Source organism: Dama dama, chromosome 29, assembly GCF_033118175.1.
Source record: "Dama dama isolate Ldn47 chromosome 29, ASM3311817v1, whole genome shotgun sequence".
NCBI lineage: Eukaryota > Metazoa > Chordata > Mammalia > Artiodactyla > Cervidae > Dama > Dama dama.
Genome location: NC_083709.1, coordinates 18,883,662 through 18,905,479, shown reverse-complemented (window position 1 = coordinate 18,905,479; position 21,818 = coordinate 18,883,662). Strand labels below are relative to the sequence as shown.

General features: G+C 38.9%; 1 protein-coding gene across 4 annotated transcripts in view; it reads right to left on the bottom strand.

The window, feature by feature from the left end:
- The window catches only part of KIF13B (kinesin family member 13B), a 207,129-nt gene that overhangs the window by 108,256 nt on the left and 77,055 nt on the right, over window positions 1–21,818 (bottom strand). For all 4 annotated transcript variants that reach the window (XM_061132637.1, XM_061132638.1, XM_061132639.1 and 1 more), the window contains exons 7-12: window positions 20,243–20,330; window positions 17,947–18,081; window positions 15,964–16,076; window positions 14,719–14,830; window positions 7,063–7,275; window positions 5,420–5,530 (exon numbers count right to left, since the gene is read on the bottom strand). In XM_061132637.1, the coding sequence (XP_060988620.1) occupies window positions 5,420–5,530; window positions 7,063–7,275; window positions 14,719–14,830; window positions 15,964–16,076; window positions 17,947–18,081; window positions 20,243–20,330 (772 nt within the window). The remainder of the gene's footprint in view (window positions 1–5,419; window positions 5,531–7,062; window positions 7,276–14,718; window positions 14,831–15,963; window positions 16,077–17,946; window positions 18,082–20,242; window positions 20,331–21,818) is intronic.

The following is a 21,818-nucleotide window of genomic DNA, read 5'->3' as shown; positions in this document are numbered from 1 at the left end:
TTTCTAAACTATATAAACTCTATAGTTGAGAATGAGAACAAACTCTAATGTTGCTTTGTGAAGTAATTTCAAAAGTAAAGCCAATTACAAATCGCCACCAAATATACTAAGCTCTCACTTTTCATTCGTGAAAATATCTAATATCCTGAATTCATCTTTCTCATTTAATTCTTTATATATGAGCAAATGTACATGTTTTCTATTCAACTGTGATCTTCCTAAAAAGCCAAGTATTTAATACACTTGGCAGGTCCCCAGCAAGGATGACGGCCGAACTCCCTCAACAAAGCCACAGGCCCTTCAGTCTGACCCACTGACTCCACGGTCATGTCCTGTCACCCCTCAACTATACACAGTTAATGGGGCATCTTCCAGGACCCTAGAGTCTCAACAACGCTCTCCCTAGCTTAAGGGATTTTTACACCTATTCCTCCTAGCTGAAGCACATCTGTTCTCAGACCTGGTAACTTCTTACTCCATCATTTCTCTGTGAGGGCAGGGACCCGGTCTCCCACTAGGGATTCCTAGCACCTCACTGAGTGTGTAACACACAAGAGCACTTAAATCGCCAGTGTTGTGAATTTTTCAAAATAAAATCTGCATATTCAGGAAAGCCCTATTTGCAAAAGAACATGGACCTTTCCTTTCTGTGCCTACCGGTCTCTGAATTCATACAACATACATGTGTGCACACAGGGAGACACATGTGAATCCTGCAACCAAGGCTTTGTTACCAACGTACACAGATCAGGGCAGAGCAGGGTGTCTGAGCGTGTACACACAGCAAATAGGAACAAGTCATCAAGAACCTTTGATTCTGACAAAAGGCAAGGCAAGCTGTGTTATTTAACTAGGGCCACACAGTAAGGCTGCAGGATAATTAAATTTCAAGCTTAGAATTTTGCTATTCTAGGCACAACCTCCTAATTTATACAGCCACTGCAACCCAAACAGTCTCTCCTAGAATACTATTACGAGGGTAGAGAATGGGCTATTTTGGTTCTGGGTCTTTGAATTCAGTCTCTTTTCTAACAAAAAACCATTATTGGGTTCTTTCAGAAGTTCTGAGTCATTTAACACTAGCCATTAGTTTTCAGCACTCAATCCAAAGAAATTATTATTCTTGATAAAGAACCATGTTCCTAAAATGAAGAAAGCAATTCTAATATAGCTTGTATAGTCCCTTTTGAGGGACACCTCTTTTAAATACATGGGGATATTGGTGTGATTAAAAAATAATTCCAATAATGAGAAGAAACACTTCTCTGTAAAAATATATATATTTTTTAAACTACAAATGAAATGGGTAGACACTCATGAACTAACATTAAATTTAAAATGCAGAGTGTAACTAGTACATTGATCTGTGCACTGGAAAATCCTGGAAGAAACCACAAAGATGTTAACAGTAGCTTTCTTTGGATGACTGGATCAGTTAAATTTTCTTCATAATAATCTTTCTGTATTTTCTATAAGTAAATACTACTTTTGCAATACACAGTTCCTTTTACTTACATTCTTCTTAGGACTCTAGTGATTTCATTTTATTTATTTTTTAATTGAAGGATAATTGCTTTACAGTACTGTGTTGGTTTCTGCCAAACACCAGCATGAATCAGCCATAGGTACATACGTCCCCTCCTTCTTAAACCTCCCTCCCATCTCCCTCCTCATCCTACCCCTCCAGGTTGACAGAACTCTGGTTTGAGTTCCCTGAAAGTCACTCAGTCATGTCCAAATCTTTGTGACCCCATGGACCATACAGTCCACGGAATTCTCCAGGCTGGAGTGGGTAGCCTTTCCCTTCTCCTGGGGATCTTCCCAACCCAGGGATCGAAGCCAGGTCCCCCACATTGCAGGCAGATTCTTTACCAGCTGAGCCACGAGGGAAGCCCGGAGTTCCCTGAGGACTCCAGTCATTTCCACTATGGAAATAATTATAAATTTAGAAGAAATTTCATTACTGTCATCTAGTAGCAAAATTTTCCTTCATAGAGAGGCAAAGGTAAGCCTGAAAAAGAATGTATGACTTAACAAAGGTAAAGTCACTCAAGAGAGAGGGAAAAGAGAGGACTTAAATGAGATAATATAGTAAACCACTGCTTTACCCTACACTTCCTTAAGCATTTTCCTATCTTTCGAGACTTTATAACGGTAGAAATACCATAAAATCTTTGTTTAAACTGAAGGGCACAACATTGAAAACCCATCAATTCACTGTTACATCTACCACCAAAAAACAGACTCGAAGTTTTTAATTATTCATAAACTACAAAAGTTTGCAACATCTAAGAGTCAGTTCCAAGAATAAACAAGTATATATGATCAAATATAGTGACATTTACTATGTATTGCTTCTGATATCACAGACTACTTAACTTTTTCTATAAAATGTCAAACAGTTCTTTTAGTCATCTGGGTTCAGTGGTCTCTGTCGCAAGCTATTCAGCTCTGCTAATGCCATAAAAAATACTAAAACAAATAAGCATGGCACATTCCAATAAAACCAGTTATGAAAAGCAGTGACAGTCCAGGTTTTGCCCAAGGGCTTAGTTTGCTAACCCCTGATCTATCTCACTTAAGTGTACACTTCTTTACTGAGAACATAAAAGATGGAAATTAAAGAATTTGGTATCAAATATATGGCACTGGGCTGAGAAATCAGTCAACTTTGATTTCAAATTATTTAATCAAAAATATTACTGAGCACATACTTTCAAAAACTAAAAGGAGGACTTCTTTGGTGGTCCAGTGACTAGACTCAATGCTTCTAGTGCAGGGGACGCAGGTTCAATCCCTGGTTGGGGAACTAGACCCCACATCCACAACTAAAGATCCCGTATGCTGCAACTAAGACCTGGCTGAACCAAATATATAAAAATAAATATTAATAGAAAAAAACTAAAAGATATGGCTTTTTTCCTTTAGAATTTTATAAACTCATTAGATAATAAAGTATACACGCACAAAAAAAAATCACATGAATTAAGAGTATAGATAGGTTCCATAGGATTCAATGTCAGGAATAAGCTCTGGGGGCTGGCACACCAGACGAAGATGCCACAGAGCACAGAGGACTGCCAGAGAGCCTGGCTGGCTTGGAAGAGACTCCCAGAAAGTTCTTACCAAGAGAAGTCCATTTGACTCAGTTCACCCAGATTTCCCCAAAGTTACCTGACCATGTACCATTTCTTTTCTCCCCAAAAGATTTATTAACAGTTGGTAGATAGACGGCCAGAAACACATTTTAGGGAAAACTAATCTGTACTGCAAAGAGGTTGATGACCAATAAACCAGCGACAGAGGAGAAGACAGCTGGAAGCACTGAAGCCGGGGAAGATGAGGTATTGAATGCGGTGTTCGATAAACACCAGGCAGTCTGCAAAAGGGGCATGTGGCAGTGAGAAAGGACACTCAGGGCAGGGAAGATGCTGCAGGAAAGTCCCACCACACTGCACTGTCCCTGAGACCCGCCCTGCTGCACATCAGAGCAGGCAACCCAAGCACAATAGCACTTCAGAGTCAAGGTCTTACTTGCAGAGTAGCTCAGAAAGGCTCACGTACATTAGTCCCAAATCGGACAATTATCAGAATGACCTAACCTATGACAAACAAAGATAAATGTGTAATGAGAAATAAAGCTCATACACTGGTGTATTCTCTGCGTGATGTGAGGGATGTGAAGGGAAACAGGTAAAACAAGACTGGTCATACGTTGACCTTTAATGAAACTGGGTACTGGGTATGTGTGGGTTTATTATACTCATGTTCTCGTCTGTTTTGAAAAGGACTGTAATAAAAATGTTTAAAAATCAACTTAAATCCTAGTGTGCGCTAATATAAATCTAACATCCACTTTATGCTACATAATAGTAGTACTGTCCTACAACATCTAATCTATCCATTGATTCTGGAAGCACACAGAGATAGAACTTGCTGAGTAATGACAGGAGTAACAGTTCTATACATTCATGAATACCAGCAACAGTGAACACCAGAGATTTTTTAACTTTAGCAAAGGAAGGGAGGAGGCAGAGGTGATTTTAAATATCTGGGTAACAACAGGCCCTATCTTGCAGGGCTATTGGGAGGATTAAATAAAATACTGTATTTTAAAGTGCTTAGTCAACATTGTTTCTTAGTCGACTACATCCCAATACAAAATAAAAAAAATTTTTTTAAGTGCTTAGCATCAGGTGCAGCATGTAAGTGTACTCAGTAAGTGCTGGCTGTTATTGTTATTATTAGTTACTGTGCACAAGTGGGCTTATTCTCTTAGCTTTGGAAGAACAAACTAAGGCCAGCGAGCAAAAATGGAAAAATAGAAGATTTCAGTTCAATAGCTACTACCATCAGAGTTGCCCAATCATGAAATGATTGTTCACTGTAGTACTGTGTTCCACATTATCATATATATATTAGTATTTCTAAAACAGGCTAAATAAGCCTCTAACAGGAAAGCCATAGAGTAAATCTTTATGAAGCAGAGACTTGGACATTTTAGGATTTTCTCTAAATGCTAATATTCCCACTGGAAGATTTCACAGCTCTATAGTAAATGGTCTAAAAATGAGACACAGTCACTTGGGACTTAGGTACTTCATTGTTACTTTTTACTGACTTGTCATATGGAAGAAAGCAGGGAGCTTACAGCCTAAATATCCACTACTAATAATTTTATAGCTGGGTAAGTTTCTGAGGTTTGCAAAGCATTTAACAGAAATGGGTGTTCACAGCCAGTGGCTAGTTATATCATTTAAAAATTTTTATGGCCCTACAAATGTATTTCTTACATAATGAATACTCAATTAATTGTAGTTATGTTTTCCTTAAACTTCAAATTAACTTTGTGAAGTACAGACTCCTGGATTTAGGTCTTATTTAAATCAATTTGGGACTTCCCTGGTGGTCCAGTGGCTAAGACTCCGCCCTCCCAATGCAGGGGACGTGATTTCAACCCCTGGTCAGGGAACTAAATTCCACATGCCACAACTAAAGATCCTGCAGGCTGCAACAAAAACTCAGCGAAGCCAAACAGCTTTTTTTAAAATAAACAAATCTGAATTGCTAGATTTGCTACATTCAAAGCTAAAAGTCAAACATACATTACCATACATAAAATAGATAGCCAATGGGAATTTGCTGTGTGATCCAGGGGAACTCAAGCGTGGTGCTCTGTAACAATCCAGAGGGGTGGGATGAGGACAGCGATGGGAGGGAGGTTCAAGAGGGAGGGGACATATGGACACCTGTGGATGATTCCTGCTGATGTTTGGCAGAAACCAACAGGATACTGCAAAGCAAGTATGTTTCAATTAAAAATAAATAAATTTTTTAAAAGGGGAACCAGAAACACGCTCAGCACTGCACTGCACAAGCTACCACAGGGTTTCTCTCTCCCTAAGCAGGAATCACGAACCTGGGCGATCTCCTCCGTTTTCCTTAGTTTCTCCTCCCAGGTCACAGTCATCTCCTGGATTAGCTTCTCTGACTCTTCTAGTCGGTCTTTCAGCTCTGGAGATTTCATTGCCTACAAGCAAAAGGTTTATTTCATGAAATGCCTGCACGATGTCCTGGAAAAAGGATACCTTCACTAAACCCAAGAGGACAAAAGGAACAACGTGCCTCCTCGAAGCTCTACAGCTCGCTGAGGCTCCTGACCCGCCTAAGACACAAGGGCTGTCACTGACCCGCAGCATCCAGACTGTGGGTCACAGACTCATCCGGTTACCCAGTGAGCTTGAACGAAGACTTAACTTCTTCCTTTTCCTCTCACCTATTGCTACTTTGAGGTCTAACTACAGTTAGGGAGATAGAGAGTTCGAACTATCAGGGACTTATTTTTTTAAATCCCAGTAGGTCTATACTCAAGACACGTGATTCCTCCTAGTCTTCACTGATGTCTTTGGGTATGTATTCAAGGATACACAGACTAAATATGTACATGCTACAAAATGGATGGCATTATTATACCAGGAAGACAGAAAATTTCAAAGAATCTTGATGAACCATAAAATTATTCCTGTAAAAACAGAGTAAGATTCAACAGGCAAAAAATACAATCAAGAGAATTATTTTGACCATGTAATTTACTGATGGTCATGAGAAAGAAGAGGTTATGGTCCCAGGTCCAGGAAAGAATTCCACAGGCTGGGAAATCATAGGAACAAAAATGTTCATTAAAGTAGGGATCTTGAATCTGACATTTTATCCCACTTTTGATAAAAAGATAAGCATTTGAAACCATTATATACAGGATGGATAAATAACAAGGTCCCTCTGTAGAACACAAGGAACTATATCCTATGAGAAACCATAACGGAAGAGAGTATGGAAAAGAACATAAATAACTAAATCACTAAACTGGACAGCAGAAATTAACACAACACTGTAAACACACTACAACAGATTTTAAAACTAAAAAAGATCTGTGATTAGAATTGTGTAGGCTTCAAATTCAGTAACAGAACTATATACTATAGCATGTTTAAATGCAAAGGATAGTGACATAGAGCACTATTAAAAAGATGGCTACTTCTCTGCCCTAGAATATTTTTTCTTATGAATATAATTAACCCATAACATGAAAAAACTAGATTATTATACTGCGCAAGACCATAGTATTTCTGTTTGGACTTCAACCTGCAAACATATGATTCCACAAAACTCCATTTGATGCCTCTTCTAATCAGCCTATGCCCACTGGCCACCGTGTGCTGCCCTATATTAAACTGTATCTGTTTTTTCCCAAGCGCCTCTCTCTCCCCCTACTCTGCCTCTTCTCTCTTGTCTGTCACCTATTCAGTGCAAAGAAATATTTTCTCAGTTACCCTGACTCTCTCCTTCTAGTCAATCCTTTAACACCTGTAAAAACTATCTAAATTTCAACCATGACAATTTATGTGTCTTCCTTTATTACTCATTTCATATTTCTCTTCCTATAGGAAATCCAAATATTCTGAGTCGAATATTCATCATTTAGGCCCCAAGGGAAGGCAATTCAGGTTCTAGATTTACTAGATTTTCCTAGACTCATAGGCGTGGCTCAGCTAGGCCTTATACCTCCGCTTTGGTTAGCTGCTCACGGAGTTTTTCTACTTCTTCCCGGAGATCCCGGATAATTCGTGCGTTGGGATCCTCGTTCACCACAGCGTGGTTCACGATGTGCTTGGCACGATCCGCATACCGTAAGGTTGAAAGGGTTTCGTCATAGTTGTCAGCTGCAGGGCTCACAGTAGCTACCATGGCAGTCTTGCTGTTACCCCCAAGGCTGTCCTGGAGGAGAAGAGAAATTGAATAGCTTTTTCAAGTTGGAAGAAAGCATCATATGGGAACGCGGAAGTCAGAAATGGTGAGATAATGTCCCCAGGTCAAAAACAGATTTAAGGGCAAAGCCAGGACTTAAATACAGGTGACCTGACTCCCAGTCCCTTGCTTTTTCTTCTTTGGCAAGCTACTTTTCTGCAAAAAGGAGCTTTGGTTTTTGAGAAAGAACAGGGAAATATTAATACAAAGAAGCCCCCTTTTATTTCCGTTTGATAAAAATTCATTCTAAGTCAATTTGTCATCTTTTAATAGGCAACATGATACCATAGGTCAGCAGACTGCTCAGAATAAAAAAGGATGCTTCCTTAAATACCTGCAAAATCTCCCTGAGAAGAACTGAACAATTCTAATAGCATTTGATCAAAGAGTGATTGCCTACAGTCTATTCCATAACACCATGTATCTGGAATGTCTATGAAGCTTAAATGATGTCTCAGAAAGTGGTGCTGTTACAAGTTATCGAGCTCCCTGTACCTTTTTTTTTTTTTAAAAAAACATAAGGAATAATTATGGTCTTATTAAACAAAAGATACATTGAAGGTACTACATCTTATTCCCTCTGACAGCACTTCAAACACTACTAAAACAGGCTTCAAGTTCTGTACAACCACTTCTAGAATTCAGACAAGGGTGTTAAAAAATAAAAAGATATTCATCTCCATTTTACAAAACTGCTAACTAAATAAATGAGTTTTATTTTTTTAAATTTTTTTTTTATTATTTTTTTTTTTCCAGTGGGTTTTGTCATACATTGATATGAATCAGCCATGGATTTACATGTATAAATGAGTTTTAGAATGGGCTCCAACCAATTCAAAAACCAACTTTCCCTTGACAGCATTAAAAATAACTAGATATAACTTGGAATTACAAAATGAGACTTGGAAAGTCAGATCTACCCCACACCACTTTACCACACAAAGGCTACATGAACTCCAACTGCAGGAGGCAGCCTCCAAGATGACCCCCCGAGATCTTGCCTCCTGGAATTCACACCCGGGGTCTCCCTTTCCCCAAGTGTGGGCAGGAATTGCTGATCTGCCTCTGAGGAAGAGAACACAGAAGTGATGGCCTGCCACGTCTGAGACTAGGTTACAAAAGACTGGCTTCTCAGGACTTCCCTGATGGTCCGGTGATAAAGCATCCGCCTGCCAGTGCAGGGGACATGGGTTCGATCCCTGGTCCGGGAAGATCCCACGTGCCATGGGGCAGCTAAGCCTGTGCACCACAACTAGTGAGCCTGTGCCCCACAACGAGAGAAGCCGCCGCAACGAGGAGCCCGCGGACTGCAGAGTAGCCCTCGCTTGCCACAACTAGAGAAACCCTGCACACAGCAACGAAGACCCAGTGCAGTAAAAAATAAATTAAATAAAAAAATTTAAAACAAGAACAGGCTGGCTTCTTTTGTGCGTGTTTTCTTTAACTCTGAAAGAAACCACTGCCATGAAGTGAAGCAGCCCCAGAAAGAGACCACAGAGGTGAGTTTGGGAACACATCTTCTGAAGCCTGTCCAAAAGCACTCAGGTGAACAGATCCAACCCCGGCAGCCTGGCAAGGACTGCAGCCATGGGAGACACCCCCGCCAGAACACTAGGGCGGCACCCGGAATCCTACCCAGAGGAACTGAGGTAACAGATGATGGCTGTTCTCAGCTGCTAAGTCTTGGGGGTATTACACAGCTATAGGTATACACCAGCCCTGGATGAGAGTTACCCGGAAGACTTGATTCAACACCCCCTTTCACCAGTGAAATATCACTGAATTACAGACTCACAATATTACAGAGAACATTCAAATAGCCCATTTAAGAGGAATTCATTAGGTCATAAGAAAGCCAACCCTACCTTTGGGTAGCATCAATCAATATAAAATTCTTTTTTGTTGTTTTATTTTCTGGCCAAGCCGTGCGGCATGGAGGGTCTCAGTTTCCTGACCAGGGATCATATCTGTGCTCTGCACATTGGGAACATGAAGTCTTAACCACTAGACCACCAGGGAGGTCTCCCAAATTCTCACTTTTGAAGACAGAAATTTTTTCCAGTATCAACATATCTAAAATTTGTTTGAACAACCTGTGATTTACAAAACTCTGTGCGTAGATGATTTAGCCCTCAGCCTTGTGTGAATTAATTATTATCCCCATTTTACTGATGAAAGACCAGAGGTTTGTTGTGACAAAGGAGGTTAAACAACCTGCCTATAGATCCAGAACGAGTAAACAGAAAATATTCCAACCTAGTTGTATTCTACCTTCCAACCCATTATGATTTCCATCCCCCTATAGCTACCCACAATAGCACAGGAACAAAACAACACTTGGCAACACACAGAGAGTTCAGACCTGAAACCTTTCCAAATTCTTCTGTCCTGGTGCCAGAAACAAAATAATTCCCAACATACTGCTAACAGTTCAATATAATCACTAACAATATGTCCACTTATTCATCCATTACTAAGATTTTGGTTTTCCACAGGAAACATAGCTAAAATAATTATATTTTTGAAGAAAGTACTCTTCAAAGCATGAAAAGGAAGGAAATAAAAGTAATCTGGGCTTTAGGAAGCAAAGGCAGTTTCTAGAAAGTCTGGATGGAACTGCTCGCTTCACTCCACTTCTAGACACGACCACACATCGCCGGTGCCCAGCCTTGGCAATTTGCAGAAAAAATGTCAAGAAGAATCCCATGCATGGTAATGCAGTTCAAATATTATATACCAAGATCACAGGAATTACATCTCTGGTTGGAATTCAGTCCACAAGCAGCACCACGTAAGACTGCCCTTCTAAAGCACTGCATTCTCTCAGCCCACACCAATAGCAAATGCTACTGGGGAAAAGCAGATTCCTAACAATGACTACCACAGGAGAAAAGCATGTGTATTGTGCTTCAATTTGTGCTGAGGAAAGGAAACCTGGCAAACGACAAATATTTGATATTTTCAAAGAGCTTGTGCCTGAGGAACAATATGCTTATATTCAAAAATGGCCTCATGCCACCAGCAAAAAGGAAACAGCAACAAAAGAACTGGCACTCATTCAAGAAGAAAGTAGAATGCCTCTTGTTTACTCTTTAATTGTTTAATTAGGCAAATCTGATGAGCTTTGTTTTGGCAATGACAAATTAAATGGACATAAGAAAGAAATTTGATTTTGGAAGTCGGAATTTTTTGAAGCTGAGAGAACTCTCTGAAGTCATCTAATCCAGTCTCTTCATTTCACAGATGAGAAATTGAGACCCAGGAAGATTTACAGGCTTACCAAAGGTCATAACGCTCGTGCAGAGAAGAGCTGAAATTATTCATCCATTCAGCTCTTCATGGAGTTTACCATCTAGAGGGTGATGCTGGTGAGCAAATACTATAGGCTACAAACTAAAGTAGGGATGAATACAATACGGTCCGGGAAGACAGAAAAAGAGCAGAAAGCACAGCCCTCAAAGGTTAGGAAAGACACCCAGAGAAAGTGACATTTGACACCTAAATATGAATAAGCATCACTGGGGTAAAAGGTATGGAGAGGAAAGTGTGAAGCAGGGTGGAAGAGAGGAGCAAGGATGTGCCCGGCAGAGTAAAAGCAAAGTCTTCATCACTCGGCTAGACTTGATCATGTCAAGAAGCAAAAGCTGAACAATGAGAAGTCAGGAAGAGCCGAGTAAACCACAAGTCTGTAAAGAATTTGGACTAACATAAGGCCCTCTGGAGAGTTACTGAAGAGATTTAAGTTTAAGAAGAGCATTGATTTAGAAAGACAGCAACCTCAATGAAGAACAGGATGGACTAGGAAAACTCAGGAAAGGAGTTTCAATCATCCAGGAGAGAGAAGAAACCCTTCATTATTCATTAGGGAAGTGGCAGTAAGGATGCAAAAACAGATGAATTGGAAGGACTTCCCCCTGGTGGTCCAGTGGTTAAGAATCTGCCTTGTAATGCAGGGGACAGTGGTTCCATCCCTGGTCAGGGAACTAAGATCCCACATGTCTCTGAGCAGCTGAGACCGTGCACCGCGTGCCACAGTGGGAGAGTCCGTGTGCCAACAATGAGAGACCGTGCATGACACGACAATGATCCCACAGGCTGCAACCAAGACCTAGTGCAGCTGAGTAAGCAAATAATTTTAAGAATAAATAATCTTTCAAAAGTAGGTGAATTTGAAAGATATTCATTATTGGAGCATTCATTATCAGAAGTTTTCTGATGTTAAAGAGACATATTTAGAAAGTTACAGAGATAAGCAAAGATCATCTTAATACAAAATGGTTCTCTGCTGACCACTGACTGAATGAGTAAGCATTCAAACATACCTGTGAGAAAAGGTAATCACATCCATCAACCCCCCTCAAGTCACCAAGAGTGATCAGTTTCTAAGATGCTCTAACAGTGAGGGCAGGACATAATTATAACGCATATACAATGCAAAAAAATTAAAAAGTTGCAAATCTTATAAAGGATGAGCAATTTTATGAGTTCTATGAAAGTTACATTGGAGAATAGTAGAATTGTACCAAGTTAAACAAGGATGAAGGAGAGTTAGACTAATTAAGAACTAAAGAAGGGAAAATCAACAGGGACATAGAAGGCACTTCAAAGGAGAATGATATGTGTATCAGTGGATTCTAAGAGGCTATGGGGAAAATCATTTAAACCCTGGTATATTTTTACATAAATGCCCTACTTATGCCCTTATTGAAAAAAAAATCATGTAGTTTTTTAGAAAAGATATGAAGGAAACTATGCATTTTTTCAGCCTAAGGATGAACACATAGAAAGGACAATTACAGGGCTTCCCCTGTGGCTCAGTGGTAAAGAATCTGCCTGCCAATGAAAGACACACAGGTTTGATCCTTGATCTGGGAAGATCCCACATGCTGTCGAGCAACCAAGCCCATGCGCCTATTGAATCTATGCTCTAGAGCCCAGGAGCTGCAACTATTGAGCTCCAGTGCCTCAACTACTGAAGCCTGTGAACCCGGGAGCCCGTGCCCTGCAATAAGAGAAGCCACTGCAGTGAGAAGCCTCTGCACCGCAACTAGAGAGTAGCCCTTGCTCACTACAACTTGAGAAAAGCCCATACAGCAACAAAAATAAACAAATAAAATTATACAATAAAAAGTTACAATTCTAGCCTAATTTTATCAAAGATAAAATGAGCTTCTTTTTTTAAAAAAATGAAAGAAGTGTTTAGTTTTGCTCAAGTTCAATTATATTCAACAGTTTCTATCACATTTGGTAAAAAAGTAAGTGCTTCTCTTTCTAATGGAAAGAAACCTTTGGTAAGAAGAGCATAGCTTGGGCAACAGTGGATGGCAGCAAGGTCAGCCCTGGATTCCAGTCTTGGTTCTCTCACTTGCTGGTTCTGCATATGTTGCCGCATCTGTAAAACGGGAACACTATCACCTGCCTTCCAAGGAGGCATGGTACCTGATTCTCCTGACCCAAACTCTCCTGACTTCCAGCCTATCTATGGGATGGACACTCAATAATTAACCTAGGCCATGTTAACTATATCAAGTAACTTCACAGAAGATTTTTCTTATTGTTAGGTTAAATGGACTGAAGAAGCAACATCAGAACAATACAGCAATGAATATATCCTTTTAAATCACACACATCCAGAAATTATCATGAATGTGCAGGAGATGTTTCTATCGAAAGTATGAGGAAGAAGTATCTCATTGAGAATTTCTTCTGGAAATGAAACAAAGGAGATTTCAAGATAAATTACTAACACAGGAAGACCAGACAATTATTTCCTCAGTAATTAAGTGTTTTATATACTGTATGCTTTTAATTCAAGAGTTATTTACAAGCATTTTTTTTTTCTTTTTAAAAAAATTTATTTACTTTTAATTGGAGGATAACTACTTTACAATATTATGTTGGTTTCTGCCATACATCAATGTGAATCAGCCTACAAATGGTTTCAAAATCAAATTTTGTTTATCCTTTTGTTTTTAATGTCTATTTTTATTGCATTTTAGCCAAAGGAAGTAAGCTACCTGATTTTCTACTGTGGCAAATTTCACTTAATCAGGCATGCTCAAATGGTGTTAAGAGTTTTAGAAAGCAAAGTTGAATACTAAGCAAGCCTTTGAGAGGATGTAAAAACTAAGAGGAAATCCTTCTTCCTTCATAAGCACAGTTCTCTAAACATGTCAAGAATAACTCAGAAGCTGTGTGCTTTACTATGCTGACTGCGCTTACCTCTTCTTTACATGCTCAACAACTAGTACACTAACAGGTATTCAATAAATTCCTGACCAAGAAAATCAAGAGAATAGGCCAACATAAAACTAAACAGGGCGTATAAAATTATTTTTCAATTTTAAAAACATTTTTTTAAAGAGCATTAGGTACAGGACTTCCTAGGTGGTCCAGACTCCAAGCTTCCAGTGCAAGGGGCATGGGTTCGATCTCAAGCTGGGAAACTACATTTCCACATGCCATGTGGCACAGCGAAGAAAATTTAAAAATAAAAATGCTAAAAAGACTTCCTTGAAAATGGAAAAAAAAAAAAAAAGGGCATTAAGGTAAAATATCTTTTTCCGGGTTGGCAACTTTATAAGGAGTTAAACTGTCACTAGATTTTTATATCCTCTACCTTCCAGTCCAATACCCAATCCATCATGGCGACTCTATCAAAACAAAAGGGAACCTTGAAGACTAGAAAAAACCTGGAAACAGTCTCTCCCTTCAAACTCCTATTACATGTCATTTCCATTTCTCCCATGAAATCACCAACTCGTGGTATAGTGTTCTGTGCACACATCTCTCCCTTACTAGACTCAGGGATTACAGGACAAGGAGTGTCCAGCATTTCCTTACATCCTCCTCATAGCACTTCATACAGTTTTTTTCTTCCTCATTTCCATTCCTCTCATTCACGCTGAATCAGTTAACCAGTGAATGACTGTGTGCTCTACTCTCTACCCTTTAACAGCACCTTTAAGAAGCCAAAAGCAAACCAAAATGATCATGAGTAGTCTGGAAGTTAAACAGGAAAACAAGGTCCAAAAAGTACATCAGACACAAGGAGTCAGTAAGAAGGCTGGAGCGGTCCAGCTGCGCCCAGAAGGAGTGGAAACCCCTTCTTAGGACTCACTCGGCTGTGGGACTGGCACCCGCTCTTTACTCTGGTCCCCGAGTCTGAGAGGTGACAGTGCAATTGATTCCATGCGCCCCAAGCCCCCACTGCTTCCAGGTTCTGGTGAAATCAGGAAGAAACCCATGCTTAAACCATTAAAATTATAACCACCATGTAAGAATCTAATGATTATAAATTTGAACATTGATGTAGGAAATTATAATTGGGAGAAATCAAGAGTCTACTCTTTATTATTCCTTTTTTTACCAACCACCAAGAGAATCCCAGAAAGGGGGTTAAAGACGACTTACTTTGAGCAGCCAAGTGAGAACTGAATCACGGTACGGAACAAATTTATTCTTGTTTTTGCCAGCACCCTGATCTGCTAGGGCTGAGATAACCAGACCAAGGGTTGTGAGGGACCTGCATGTGCAACAAACCATAATAATCGTAAAAACCTGAGTATATCAAATGTCACATTTAAGCACAAAGATTGAACACAAAGATGCCTTTGTGCCACCCTGAGAACAGCATTTCTGTCAGCGTTCTGCTGCTCAGGTTAAGAACACACAAACTCTAATAGCTGATAGCCTTCTAATACTACTGTAAGCTATAAAATTGCTTAGCTCGAATTTTTTTTTCATTTTTGTATAAAGAAAATGTAAGCTGTAAACCACTAGGGCAAAATAATGACACAAATACCATATATCTTTTAGAAAGGAAGCCATGAACACAATGCAATTAACTAAAACATAGTACAAGGCAAAAACATTCCTACATATATAAATACATAACAGCATGCAACTGGACGATGGTGTTCTGTGATCCCCAGTTGGTTACTGATGACTGTCTTGCTATGTGTCCTGGGAGCCACAAAGATGGAACAGATTCCCGCCCACTAACAGGGGCTAGCAGTTCAGCTTAATTTAGCTTAAGGTAAGAAAATATGTAACCATATGTAGGACTTGATGCACCAAATATTATTTTGTAAAGTAAAATCTTGGTATAAATAAGGACCACAGTTGTCATAAAAGGAAAAGTCCAATGTGGTCAGCACACATGCTGTTGTTTGTTCAGACACACCCGTGCCAAGGTTCTGATACTGTGATTGTATCTGTCCTCTTCTACAGCTTAGACCAGTGGCTCGCACCTTGAGGGTGACTGCGTCTCCACAGGGTGCACCCGGCAATATGTGTAGATAACCGGGGTTGTCACAACCCGGGGTTGGGGACGGCGGGAACTGGCGCCCCCTAGTGAGCAGTGGTTGGGGCACGCTACCAGGCCCAGGACTGCTCCCTGGACAGGGTTCCCGGGCCCGAACCTCGGCAGGGCTGCCCTTGGAGAACCTTTGACTTGACTGAGGCTGTGCTCCTGGGCCCCAGCAGACATCTCAACAAAACACAGAACAGGCTCGGCCCTTAAAAAAATACTATGAAAAAAGTTCTATTTATTCTGTATAGCCTCACTCATTCCGGAATCCTATTCTTTAAAAACTACACCAGTTCCCTCTTGGGCTAAGTCACTGCAGCAGTGGGGCGGGCTTCCAGACAACGCACTTGTTGATGTTGCTGCCCTCTTTCAGCCGGTCACCTGCCGCTCCTGTTTTCGTTGCTCTCTCGCTGCCAGCTAAATCGACCAAGCTCAGCTTGCCAACCTTCTCTCCAGAAGTCTAGGGAGCAAATCAACAAACACTAAAAGTTAAAGAATACAGAAAGTGGTACATTTCTACCAAATGAGTTTACTGTCTGAATCCTTTTTAAAGCATATTTGTCATTTTAAAATTAATTTGGGCTGCTACAAAACAGTGTAAGAAAAGTAAACAACCCAGTGGTAGATACATACAAAATCATACACAACTACTAATCCAGAGAGAAAATTATCTCCAAAAAAAAAAAAAACAGTGACTCCAAAATGGTACATTTTGAAGGGAACCCAACAAAACTTTCACAGATAAGTATATAAAAGCATTACAAGTATAAATTTTAATATATGAGACTGTGCTTAAAATTTCATATATACTTACCAATAATCCCGAGGGAAAATATTTGCATTTCTTATGATATTAAAAAAAAAAATTGACTTTATCCAACAGAAAGATCCCTCAAAAACCTAATGCATTCTAAAATGTTTTCATATTGTTCATACAATAATTCTCTTTTCCATAATTTCAGGTATTAAGTTTACATATTTTCCTGGTTAAGGTATTTATATATACTGACATTTTCCTTTATCAAAAATATTCTATTATCAAATCAAAGACATAACCAATATTCTATACTTTAGCAGCAATATAAGAAATGTGAGAAACCTCATTTCTGGATCACCTTTTAAAACTTTCTTTTAAAATATACATTTATATTTATTTCCATAAACAAACATGTTACTAACAAAAGGGAATTCAGCTTCCCAAATCAAAAGTGATTTTGGTTTGAAAAAAAAAATGTCAGAATGTTTTTTGTTTTATGCTGAAAAGGAAATAGAAAACAAAGAACTTTTTGTCATTATACTAATCTTACTGTGACGGTTAAAGAAGAAAACTATGCTCTCAGCAAACGAAAATCTTGCCAAAATATAGCACTTTGCCAGGGTGATCATTTTAGCTTCTGGTACTTGAAATTGATTTGCTGGAGGGTACTAATAAAATATGCAAAAATTCACATAAGAAGTAAGAGGGGGAAAAAAATGTATGAGTCAATACAGAAGTTTTCAGTGTGGTAGAAGCATATCTATCTCTGGTTCTGTTAATCTTCAAAGGTTTCAAGAACAAATGCTCAAAAAATGATTCTATGAATCTAGAATCTTAGGGTGCAAGTTCTCCAGTACAACTTACTCCTTCTAACACTCAGCTTTTTAGCATAAGATAATACTTCAAAGGAAACCTCACTAAATCAGCTAGGGTGTTATTAGCTTATATAATTTGCCATCAGAGTTTAAAGTTCAAAAAACGCTGTGGCACAACTGTAGGCCATCAGTTGGTATAACTTCTGTTCCAACTTCCTTCAGGTGAAGAGAGTAGAGAGCTAAAACCTACATTTATCAGACTCCCTGCGGCCAGTGTTCAGGATGTGATTTTGACTCTGTCAATCAGATATTCTTGCTTCAAATTTAAAAAGCAGAGACACAGTAGAGGTCATCCCCCTGGCCCATTCTGGCTTTTTCTGCTGGCAAGCAGGAATATGGGTATATGATGGGTCACAGCTCTGGGATGTGCCTGGAACTCACAGGTCTGGGGGCGGCCGCAGAGACAGTACTTTCCTCACTGGAAGAGGTCTGTGCTGTTCTGGAGATTATTTCTAGAGACTGAGTCCAGAAACCACTCCTCAGAAGGTCTATCAACACCTGTGTAATCATCCAATTCCCTCCACTCAATCCTTTCTGTTTACCTAGAGCAGCTTCTATTTCTTGTCCTGAGTTCTAATTGATACACGTCTGGTTACAACTTTAAGTCATCTAACATGAGAAAGGAATAAGATAAACCATGATCCACTTTAGAAATTGGAAAGAAAAAAAAAAAAGAAGTCATGCATCTGAATACCTACCCCAGACTTCACATCGTATAAAGTGTGTGTGAGGGTGATTTTGAACACTGCATGTGATCGGCTGCTCTCCTCATTCATGTTGGTTGCAGCAACTGTACGGGATTTGTTACCCTCGGACATCAAAGACTCGATATCCTACATGGAAACAAGTCATAGACACACATCTTATTATCTAATAAATATGAAAACTCTGCTATGCTACGAAATGCATTCCAAGTTTTACTGCTTAGTCGGCCACAACTGGAATTTATATTCTGGTTTTCAATGAACATGAAGCCCCATAGAGTACAAGAACCAATACTATCTCTGAAAACACAAAGAAAATACATTATTTACTGTAGGTGTAGAATAAAGTGTCAGCTCTGACCAAGAATTAGGAAACAGTAGAAGCTGCATGTTGAAGTCCCACAAGATGGACAAACATGCCTTGCCTGTCCTCATCTCACCCAGAAATTAGAAAATCTTTAGCTTATTTAGTTATAGCAATAGAAGCTGTTAAGTCAAATTAGACTGTATGAATAAACAGCAAACAAAAATAACTTGTAACCCATTCCTGCAGGCACAGAACTGGATCACCACATTAGCGTATATCTTACCAGACCTGTTTTTAAAAATGAGAACGAGACTAATTTTCTGCATGGATTTACTAAACTTCTTTGCCATTATAGCTAAAATGGAGACAGAAAGATCATGGGATCTTCATTTTTTAAAAAATGTTAAAGGCTCTAAAAAATTTATTTAAGCCATCTGAAACTTGGTTTCATTACAGTCGGGCTCCCCAGGTGGCACGAGTGGTAAACAACCTGCCCGCCAATGCAGGAGACAAGAGGTGTGGGTTTGACCCCCCAGTCAAGGATATCCCCTGGAGAAGGAATGGCAACCCACTCCAGGATTCTTGCCTGGAGGATCCCATGGACAGAGGAGTCTGGCGGGCTACAGTCCATAGGGTCACAAAGAGTCCGACACGACTGAGTGACTTAGCAAACATACAAGTAACAATAGAGCTATTACATCTACCTTTCAGGGATTTAATGAGAAACAAGAAAGATACATTTGTGAGAGAGTCTACTAAGGGCTTCCTTTTATCCAGCCTCCTGTACTTTCCAGTAAAGGACCCCATCTTTAGCTGAGCACATTGCAGTGGAACTAAGGGACTGCACTTCTCAGAGGCCATTGCAACTCAGTCTGGCCATATATGCAAATGAGACAAGAGTTTACCTAATAATACCTAACATTTATATGATACCCTAGAGTTTTTGAAGACTTTTCACATGCATCAACTCATCTGATCTCTTCCAGGAAGCCTTCCTGGATACTACCCTCCCAAGATACCTACATATCCATTTAAGTTAGGAACTCCTAGTTCAAACTACCATGAATCTGAAACATGCATCTCTCACTGCACTTAAAATCATGTTTTTTTATAATACCTTTAAAACATGTGTAAGCATCTTAAGGAAACGGACCTCATTCAGTTTTTTATTTCTCAGCACTTAGCACAATGTCTGGCACAGGAGAGGTGTTCAATAAATGTTTACTAAATGAAGTACCATTGACCAAATGACAGAATTTGATTCATGAACAAAGGAACTACTGAATCTACTTCAAAAGATAGTCAAGACAATAAAACTAATTTCCATTCTAAAAATGAGGACAGAGAGGCTTGGTGAGATGGGAGTAAATGTTCCAGAGTCATACAGGAGTCACATGAGAGGACTGTCACCAAATCAAGTCTCTGACTCTTAATTCAATGTATATTACATCACAGCTCACGCCACCCCCACTTCCCCAAAGAGGGAAGCCTAGCAGATTCACACAAAGCATAACTATGATGTCTGAAAATGAAGAGAACTAGTAACTATAAAGGCCATTGAGAGATTCTCTCAAATTAGAAACAGGCTTTGAATTCCAACTACTCAACTCATATATTTAATTTCATTAAATCACCAAAATCATAAGCAACATCATTATTTTATGTACTACTATGGAAGAAAAAAATTCTGCCATTTATCATTTTAAGATACAACTGTAAGGAATATCAGTTTCAGAGCTCATAAAATATGGGAAAAAATGTCTCACAATAGATGAACAGGTATGCCTTGCAAAAATGTATACCTTCCTTCAAAATTGAACCAACTTAATAACCATATATAGCTTTTTAATAAAGAGTTTTGTAAAAAAGTTGACTTATTAAAGTGATGCTATAACTTTTTTAGTTGCAAAAAAATATCAAAATTCAACAACAACAAAATTTGCTACTGTGAATCTTAGCAGTTGACATAAAGGATGCTGTTACCTTGTAGCTTGTGACAGCCAGTTTAGACAGTCCATCCACATAGGGTCCCAACACACTGTGCTCTCTGACTTTTAATGTCTGACGGCTTCTGCTCGTTAAAAACAAAAGAAACGATTTTCAAACAATAACCTGTTTAGAAAAAGACTCAACCACGGCTCCATAAAAATACAGACTGAATTCAATAAAGATCCCAAATAAATAGAACAAACAGACTTGATCCCAGAAGAATTTAAACCAAAACTTAAGATTCTTGACTAGTAAGAAAAACTTCATAGTGGGGTAAAATATCACATAATTCAAAAGGGTACACTGTGGGATGTCCACTACCACAAAGAATGCAGAGTTGAATAAATACAAACAATCTGCTTGTCACATCACAGAATGTGGCACAGAGAGCAGAAAACTAAATAAATGTAAACTGCGCCAGAAAGAAAGTGACAGACCAGTCTCAATCGTGAATAAAGACAAACACAAACAGACAAAGAGAAAGACAGCAGGCTGAATCTAACAGTGATTTAAAAACATAAAACTGGACTGCCTGGGGCTGCGAGGTGGTTTAAACATTGAGAAAAGATTCATGTCTTTTATCACAATGATAAGACTAAAGAGGAAAAAAAAATAAATCATTTCTGTAAAATGATTTCAATAAACTGAAAATGATTCAGTAAAATTAAATACCCATGAGTTAAACAATAAATAAATAAACCTCTTACAAACAAGGAACTAATAAAACCAGTAAAGGGACCTGACAAAACCCTACAGCTTACAGAGTACTTAATGATATCAACCAAAAAATAATAAGGATATTTGTTACTGGCTAACTATGTGAAAAAAGCTCTTCACAAAGTATAAACATTACTTTTTTTTTTTTTTTTTGGCTGTACCATGCATCTTTTGTGATCTTAGCTCCCCAACCAGGGACTGAATCTAGGCCCCAACACTGAAAGTGCCAAGTTCTAACCACTTAACCACCAAGGAATTCCCTAAACACTGCAATTTTTAAAAAGAATACTGATGGTAAGATTAGAAATGAGTCTTGTTCTATGTAACTCATTATTTTCTAATGATTTAGAATCTACAGTATCCTACGATCAATCACCAAAACTTACTACTATAAAACTGTATATAAAAGTGCATAAAGAGTATTCAACTTAGTTCTGATCTCTGGATACATATTCTATTACAACTTTTTTCCTTTCATTTTCCCCTATTTCTTAAAGATAGTGCATACTGCATTATCTCTTGAGTAAAATATAACTACATTACTACACATAGTACATGGTGAATTAATAAAATCAGTACTTGAATAAAGTAACAAGTTTCTCTCAAACAAACCTTCATTGAAAAGGAATCATAGAGCTTTTAATTCACTCACTCTGGCTCTTCAGAAACACTACAGAAATTCTCAAGAAACTTGCATGAAGGAAACCACCATAGCTAACACTTATTGAGCACTTACTATGTGCCAGTAAATATTCTAAGATCTCAGTCTATCTTCCATGACAGCCCTCTGAGATATTACATGATGTTATTACGCCTTCTGGACAAATGAGGTCTAGAAAGCATAAGGAACTTG